This window comes from Amblyomma maculatum, chromosome 2, assembly GCF_055883805.1.
Source record: "Amblyomma maculatum isolate TAMU_Amacu chromosome 2, ASM5588380v1, whole genome shotgun sequence".
Taxonomy (NCBI): Eukaryota; Metazoa; Arthropoda; class Arachnida; order Ixodida; family Ixodidae; genus Amblyomma; species Amblyomma maculatum.
The window spans coordinates 202,119,678-202,128,556 of NC_139345.1; the positions used below are offsets into that span (position 1 = coordinate 202,119,678).

General features: G+C 44.9%; 1 protein-coding gene and 1 long non-coding RNA gene across 2 annotated transcripts; both read left to right on the top strand.

Annotated features, from left to right (window-relative positions):
- The first annotated feature begins 1,210 nt into the window (after nt 1-1,210).
- Nucleotides 1,211-1,576, top strand: LOC146201076 (uncharacterized). Its single transcript, XM_084592485.1, has one exon. The coding sequence runs from the start codon at nt 1,211-1,213 to the stop codon at nt 1,574-1,576; it is 366 nt and encodes a 121-aa protein (XP_084448611.1).
- Nucleotides 1,577-3,877: 2,301 nt separating this feature from the next.
- Nucleotides 3,878-6,441, top strand: LOC146201077 (uncharacterized). The gene is made up of 3 exons (XR_014704860.1): nt 3,878-4,478; nt 5,292-5,414; nt 6,109-6,441. It is a non-coding gene; the product is annotated as an uncharacterized LOC146201077 (long non-coding RNA).
- The last annotated feature ends 2,438 nt before the right edge of the window (nt 6,442-8,879 follow it).

Consider the following 8,879-nt stretch of genomic DNA (forward strand, 5'->3'; position numbering starts at 1 on the left):
GTACGCGTCTGTGAAAACAGGCGCTTTCGTACACGATGTTCCTCTCTTTTACGAAGTGCCCGTCGAACTTTTTCTTTACGGTTTCATAGTTCTTGGCGTCTTCGTCAGATAGTGAAAACGTCTTGAATATGTCACGAGCTTGCCTCCCCATTGTGTACAACAGCGTTCGTACCTGAGCCTCCCCGGAGCATTCGTTGAGTCCCGTTGCATATCGGAAGTCGTCGAAATGTTCGATCCACGCCGGCCACTCTGACGTGCGGTCAAAGTCCAGCGGTGGCGGTTGCTGCAGTCCATGCAGCCGTATTGAAGGCGTCTTCGACATCGTGGACGGAAGGTGCCTGGCTCAGTGCGAACATTCCTGACCATCTGACATCATGTCGTAGACGGCCACTTCTGACACCATGTCGTGTTAGCCCAGGCAGGGGGGGGGGGGGGGCGCCGTTGCACCCGCGCCGGAACGCTGCCAGAGAAAGCAGTCCAGACACCGAGCTCCCAAGCGACGAAATGAACCCCCGTTTATTCTCGCACTCCGCTTTTATACACTTGCGCCACACTTGCGCCACAGATACACGAGCGCCACTTTCGCAGTCGCAGCTGCCAGCCAAGCCAAGCCAAACCAAAACAGATGATAACAGCACACAATTCACGAACTTCATGAACAATATGTTCAAGAACGGTCATGCCGAGGAAGCCCCACCGCTTCGAGATGGAGAAGAATGCTGGTACCTCACTATCGTTGGTGTTTGCCACCCGCGAAACCCAGTGAAACGCGAGTCGTGTTCGATTCCAGTGTACAGTTTAAGGGCGTGTCATAGAACAGTATGCTGCTTACTGGACCAGACCTGATGAACAGCCTGCTTGGAGTGCTCATCCGATTCCGGAAAGAACCCGTGGCCGTAACCGTGGACATTCAGCACATGTTCTACTGCTTCCTGGTGCGAGACGACCACCGGAACTAAGATTTCTGTGGCTCCGCAACAACTTCATCCAAGATCACATAGTGGAGTACCGAACGAAGGTACATGTGTTTGGAAATAGCCTATCACCAGCAGTTGCAACCTATGGGCTTCGAAGAACAGCACGAGAAGGAGAGGAAGAATTTGTAAGCGACGTCAGGCCGTTCGTCGAGAGAGATTTCTATGTCGACGATGGCTTGACGTCTCTCTCTACAGAGACAGAAGCCATCAGCCTAATACGTTGCACACAACAAATGCTGGCAGCATCAAACCTCAGGCTCCACAAAATAGCCTCTAACTGCCCAACCGCGTTAGTGGCACATTCTGAGGAAGACCGCGCTAAGGATTTGACGGATCTTGATCTGTATAATGGTACACCGCCGATCCAACGCTGTCTAGGAATTTCTTGGGACCTGAAGAAGGACATCTTCACCTTCGCGACTTCAATCCAAGAAAAACCACTCACTCGGCGGGGTGTCTTGTCAGTGGTGAACAGTCTGTATGACCCACTTGGGTTTGTTGCTCCAGTCACCATTCAAGGGAAACCCCTCCTCCGAGAGCTAGTCGCCGAGACATGCGACTGGAACTGTCCACTTCCTGATAACAAGAGATCCACATGAGAGACTTGGAAAGCCTCCTTACAAGTACTCGAGCTGCTGGTCATATCTTGCACTTATGCCCCGAACTCACTCACCACCGCACAGCGCAATGAACTGCACATCTTCTCAGATGCATCAACCAAGGCTGTGGCTGCAGTGCCTTACCTCAGAGTGATATATCCACATGGCCCGTGCTACGTCGGGTTCGCCATCGGAAAGGCGCACCGCATCCTGAACACACCATCCCAAGGCTGGAGCTTTGCGGTGCGTCGGGTTCGCCATCGGAAAGGCGCACCGCATCCTGAACACACCATCCCAAGGCTGGAGCTTTGCGGTGCGGTGTTGTCAGTAGAGCTAGCAGAGCTTATCAATCGTGAAATGGACATGGGACTTGATGTTGTAAACTTCTATAAGACCGTTTACAGAGAGTAGTTCCACTCATCCCTAGCAGGTGGCACCACTAGGACGCCCGTCATTGCTGGCCTTCGGAACGCATCGACGCGCAGTGCGGACTGCTGCGCTGTGCGTCTTGTGTAAGAATGCCGGCAGACTTTTAAACACTGCTATTTTGACGCAGATGTCATCTTTTTGTTGTATAAGTATTGTGCGAGGAAGTAGAGCTAATGACCCTGTTGTTTACTGCGGAAGTACAGACTGGGTTTTCTACACAAGGTGCACGGCCTCTCGGAGGTGTATGACAAGTTCATGTTTCTTTCTGAGACAAGAAAGCGCCTGTGAGTTGTATAGAAAGGCTATACCTCACACACCAGCTCATTTTAGCACCGGCAGTAGCCATGAGAATGCAAAAACGACCCTGGCGTTTTTTTTTTGTTTTTTTTTTGAGAAGTTGCATAATGCGTCTTTGCACTGCTGCCACGTTATTTTCGCAGGGCTTTAAAGTACCTTGACGTGGCTATTAATGTCTACGCATTTATAAGAATTGATTGTGCAGAGAGGCAAAGTAAGTGTGGCTATGTCAGTGAATCTGCTTACTTTAATTATAGTACTGTTCCCAAGAATGCATGATCGAATCCTAGCCTAGCTGGAGGCGAAAAGCCAGACGCCCGCGTGTTGTGCAGTGTCAGTGCACGATAAAGAACCCCACGGGGTGAGAAAACTGTCAGTGAATCTGCTTACTTTAAGTATGCACTGTTACCAAGGATACCGGATCGAATCCCGGCCTCGGCGGCTGTTTTTAGATGGAGGCGAAAAGCTGCAGGCGCCCATTTGCTGTGAAATGTCAGCACACGTTAAATAACCCTAGGGGGTGGAAATTTCCGGAGTCCTCGACCCATAGCCTGAGTCACTTTAGGACGTTAAACCCTTAAAAACCAAACCAAACTTTAATTAGATGTGCCACCACTGCAATACATGTAATAACTGCTGATTTTATGAAGATAATGCACGGGTCAATGATGAAGTTTACCATGATAATATTTTTTATATCCCTGCTTATTTTATTTTATTTTATTTACATATACCTTACAGGCCTCCAGAGAGGCATTGTGTAAGGGGGGACAAATACAAAGATATCCGCATAGTCGGTAAAAAACAAAATCACAATCGCAAGTACAGGAAAACAGTGGTAATTATACAAATCTATGAACAATATATCGCAACGCAGAGGGAGTTATAAGAACTACTAAACACAAATCATATAAGGCAAGCGAGAAGATGCAACAAAAAAAAATGTAGATTGAACTATGCCACAGAACTACTGCGCATCAAAAAAGCCCCTTCAAGGAATAGTTACATAACCCACACAACCAGCAATATCCATAGGATCTTCACAAAAGGTCTCAATATCAAACGTCATTTTTGTACACCCATGCGATGTCCATGCGTCCATTATTAAAAGATCATCTTTTAGTGGATATCCTCATGACCTTACCTTTGTGTGGTCGTGAAGATATCACACAGTGTACATAACTTCGATGTTATAATGTGACTATCAGTGGACATGCATAGTTCAGCAGATTTCTGCTTTAAATTTTGATTCGGACTAAGTGGAAAGGCAAACAGTGTCTTCAAGTAAAGCCCCTCAATTTGATCTTCAAGACCCTGTTTTCCCTTCTCTGCCCCCCCCCCCCCCCCCCCCGCGAGCGAGAAGACGCGGTCCGCAGATGACTCATGCCGTAGTGCATGATAAAAACGTGGGCAACTCGTGTGCCGGAGAGGTTGAGGAGAACGTTGGAGAGACTCGCTGCCTACATTCGCGATCAAGAAATAGTGCATTCCTTGTGGCGAGCGAAAAATATTAAATGCTTTGCCTGCAGGCTTGTTGTAATAAACATTTGTTATGAACATCAATAATGCGTTTATTGGGCGACGCGCTGTCACTTTCATGATATCTTCGGCAACTCTACCACAAAATTAGCGCGGAGTAGCACGCCTTTTTTTTTTTTTCTTTGATGGCGTCCGCGGCGTTCGTCTCGTTCCCTTCCCTGCCTCCGCTGCACAGCCACCACAACACAATAACACAATGCACGTGTTGTCCCTGTGAGCGAGAAGACGCGGTCAATTGACGTGTGTCCACAGATGACTCATGCCGTAGTACATGCCTATTTCAGTACACTCAGCGGTCGAGTGGCGTCGTCGTATTTTGGGAACGTCTGCTAATCTTGGCGCTTCCGAGTATTGCAGCTTGCGCTTGGTGTAATAGTTCTGCACCCTACCAGTACATTCCTGTGCAACCGGAAGCGATCCCCGGAAGCCGGAAGTGTCATTGTGCCTGGCATGCATATGTTGCATAGCTGACACAAGCTCACATCGCCTCAACCGCTCTCCGAGTTGCTGGCAGCCACATATCGTCGCACGCGCGTCACATGGATACATCTTCGCTGACGAAGTTGACAGCAGCAGTCATTTCAAGTTGTTAATCGCCCTGTGCATTGCCTTGTTCGTGGAGTACGTTTCTTCAAAGGTACGTACGTTTCAGCATCACCTAAGAGCACGACTTTTTCTGCTATGCCTAAGTTAAGCAAGAGCGAAGACATGAGCAGCACGCGCAGCTGCGAGGAATACTCGTGCCACGTTTTCTGCTCTTGGTGAACCCGACGAGTGTGCAGAAGTGCACAAACCAGAAATAGTAGTTGGAGAGCTAGCCCGCAATGACAGCCCGCAGCCCACCTCTGTCATGTTTGACCCAGAGTTAATTCCCGCCGCGCAAGGATCACCTGTGTCATCGGAACCTCTAGCTTTTTCTTTAGGCGGCGAGCCATTTTGCGCGCGTCGCCTAGCAAATGTGCGAGCGAAATTGCTGATATTGACATAAAGTGCATTTTGCGGGAGTGGGTATAGAAGAGAACATGATGCAGAAGGCCGCGACCTCCCTGCTATATATTTTTTTTTTAACATCACTTTTTGCATGCCTTCATCGCAGAATAGGTTGCTGCTTTGCCATTTTTTGTACAAGTTTTTTTTTTTTGTGAAAAGCTAGGCTGGCTCTTATTAGATCACTTCAGAGAATAAGATTGTTGTCTTGCTATGCGTGCGGTGCCAGCTTGTTCCCACTGGATATTATGAAGAGTGTATGAAACTCTTTTCCATTCTTGCTGTCATTACGCTCTACTTGTCCTTGTTTTCCTCTCCCTGTTCCTTTAATTCCACTGGCTGCAGCTCAGTACTCAGGTGCTTAAGTTATTAAATAGCAACTGCAGCGGCTGGCAACAATTTTTCCTTCTTTTTGGTATTTTAATAATGAACCACAGCTACTATACTGCTGTATTTGTTTCAGTGCCTGCAAGGTCAAACATGCGGTATGTTGCAACAGTGGATGATGTGCAAGCAGTTATAAAGAAATGGCTCCAACATGCTCCATGCAGTCTTAAACAGCAACAGGAAAGGCTTGCAAAACAAGGTATGAAAATTTAGCCACTATTTTGTACAAAACTGTGTGTGTACATACCAGTTAGATGCCTGTTTAAGCATGGCTTGAACAAATTTAAATGAGCGAAAGCTCAAGCATGATTTTGCATGGTTTACCAAGGCTGTACACAGTTTGAATTAGGGGGGTGCTCAAGCTTCTCATTAAAAGTAGATGCGAGAGTGCCTTAACACCACCTTTTCATTCCGCTATTTTTTTTTTATTTTTTTAGTTGGTTTTTGGGGAAAGGAAGGCACAGTATGTCTCACTTTTTAGTGGACACCTATGCTTAATTAGGTTGAAGTCATTCAGTCCCAGCGAGGTGAAATCTTAAGTTGCAGCCTGAATAGTGCAGCTTACACTCTAGAACAATTTCCAACCTTAACTGAAAAAGAAGTGAACACAAATTATTAACTATCCTTGTTACAGAGACAACAGGTCGTGAAATTTTTACATTCCTTTACTACGGGCACGGTGGAACTACGGGCATGTTAATAGGTTTATTTGCTTCGCACGTAAAGGTTTTACATCCATTTTTTTTTTCACTGTTATATAGCTGTAAGTTCTGTTGCCAGCTTTCAGACGAGTTTGTTTTGTGCATGCGGCCTTTTTTTGTGACTATTTTCTGTTACCTGTCAATTTCTTAATGCCCCACTTTATTGTTCACTTCATCTTTCATATTTTCCAGGAGGCGCAAGCACGGACGCAAACTGAAACCCATGAAGAGGGGAAGCTGTTTGAAAGCTTGCAGTCTTTTTGTGAATAAAACTATAATTCACGCTATGTGTTTTGCTCAACAGCTATCCCTAGCTCTGCTAAAAGTGCATGCTTGTACATCTTGGCAATGTTCATGCAATGTCCAGAGACTGATTTGGCAACGTCCTCTAGACATCATAATGAATGTCCATGTGGACGTCCACTGTGAGGCAATAGGGACATCTCTGGAATATCCACTGGACCAATTGTGGGTATTTATGGAGATCCTCTGAATATTAAATATTTTGAGGGGTACATTTTATGGACATCTCCTGGATCTGATATGGTTGTCTGGGAAATGACGGGAACGTACATGATATGCTAAGCGTTATCAATGAAGTGCTTTAGTAGATCTTCGCGAAACGCTTCGTGATTGTGGAGAGATGCAATGCTATTCGGAAAATCATTCCACAGGCGGATGGAGCGCGGGAGTGATGAGAAGTTAAAAGCGTTAGAACTGCCGTAAATGCGAGCATAGCTGTAGTCGTTATGCAATCTATGCGATAGGTAGGAGGGACGTTGTAGATGACTTAGGGATGACCGAGTGCCATGGGCGTTTTTATGAAAAAGAGATAGAAGGGCGATATCACGACGGACATTTAACGGATGAAGTGAAAGTTCAAGCTTGAGCTGGGTTACGCTGAAATGGAAATTATAATTAAGCGAGATGAAACGACAAGCCCTGTTTTGTATTGCTTCCAACTTCTCTAGTAAATATTGCTGATGAGGTGACCAGATAGAGGAAGAGTACTCTAGGAGCGGACGAACAAAAGTTATGTAGGCTAATCTACGGACATGAGACGTAGTGTTTTGTAGGTTGCGGCGAAGAAATCCTAATGACCTGGAAGCGTGAGCAGAAATGGTTGCTATATGATCTGCCCAACAAAGATTTGGAGTGAGGTGGACACCTAGGTATTTGTACCGCGTATTCCGAGCCAATGTAACGTTATTAATCTGGTAGAAAAAATTCGAATTCGCCGATTTTCGTGAGAAAGAAATTATGTTAGATTTGGAAGTGTTCAAGGTCATCAGCCACGTTTTACACCAGTCGTTAATGCGGTTCAGATCATTTTGAAGTAAAATATGGTCTTCAGTCTCCTTTATTGCACGATAGATGATGCAGTCATCAGCAAATATGCGTGTATAAGACGAGATGTTATTCGGCAGGTCATTAATATAGATCAAGAAGAGTAATGGGCCAAGGACGCTTCCTTGCGGCACACCTGATGTGACGTAGGAGGAAGGAGAGGAATAATTCTTGACAACGGTGAACTGCTGGCGATTGGAAAGAAAGTTACGGACCCATGATAAAGTTAGTGAATCTATTTTGACGGCAGAAAGTTTAGCTATTAGTCGGCAGTGTGCTACACGATCAAATGCCTTAGAGAAGTCCAAAAAGATGCAGTCTGTCTGTAAGTTACTATTCATGTTGAAATGTAGGTCAGTGGTGAATTCAAATATCTGCGACTCACAGGAAAAACTCTTTCTAAATCCATGCTGCCCGGGGAAAAAGAATTTATTAGATTCTAAGTGATTATAGATATGCGATGCGAATATGTGCTCAAGCATCTTGCAGCATATGCAATTTAATGAGATCGGGCGATAATTTTCGCATGAATGTTTATTGCCACTTTTGAATACCGGTACTACCTTTCCAATTTTCCAATCCGAGGGGAGCTCACTTGTTGACAGGGACTGCCTAAAGATATGAAGTAAGATGGTGCTGGAGGCTGAAATGGTATTTTTGAGTATTTTTGAATTAATGTTGTCGGCCCCAGAGAAGGAGGAAACCTTAAGTTTATTAATCAAGTGTACTATGCCTTCAAGTGTAATGTCAACTGGCGCCATATAAGGGTAATCAAAATCTGGTACATAAGGGATGTTAGAAACATCTTCGTTGGTGAAAACAGAGGTGAAAAACGAGTTAAAAATTTTAGGACATTCAGTGTTAGAGTAGGGGGTGTTGTTCCCATCATGTATTGAAATATCATTACACAGGCTAGGATGACCTATTGTTTTCCAGAATTTGCTTGGATTATTTTTCAGTAGTATAGGAAGGACTTCTCTGAAATATTTATCCTTTGCTTCACAAAGAGCAGAGCAATACAGTTTTAGGTAATTTTTATACTTATCCCAAGCTAAATGCGTACACTGGCGTTTTGCGTTTCGGTAAAGTCGTTTTTTCTTATTTCTCATACGCTGATGCTTTCCTGTAAACCAAGGGTTTGATTTATCATTTGATATTGAGATAAGTGGGACGTGATCTTCTACCAGTTTATTGAGCTTGTCTCGAAAAAGAACCCAATTATTTTGCACTGACCGGTGGTGAAACAAAGGTAATAGGACGTTTTCTGAAAACTTTGTAAGTTCGGCATTAATGAGATCGTAGTTAGCTCTGTTATAATCACGTATCTGTTCTCGCGCAACGCCAGTGAATGGAAGCGGAATATTAAGTGTTACTTGGAGTAACTTATGATCACTAAGCCCATCGAAATAAGCAATGTTATAAACTGTATCAGGGGTGGTAGTAAAGATGAGATCTAATATATTGGGACCGCGGGTGGGTTGTGTAACTACTTGAAATAGGTTGAAATCTAAAGCTAAGTTTATGAAGCTTGTTGAAGCAGAATAAGGGGATGAGAGCTCTTCCCAGTTAATTTGCGGAAAATTAAAATCGCCGAGTAAAGTGACATCAGGATGGAA

Coding starts and splice junctions, on each gene's coding strand:
- LOC146201076 (XM_084592485.1), top strand. CDS start 1,211: ATGCTGGCAGCATCAAACCTCAGGCTCCACAAAATAGCCTCTAACTGC.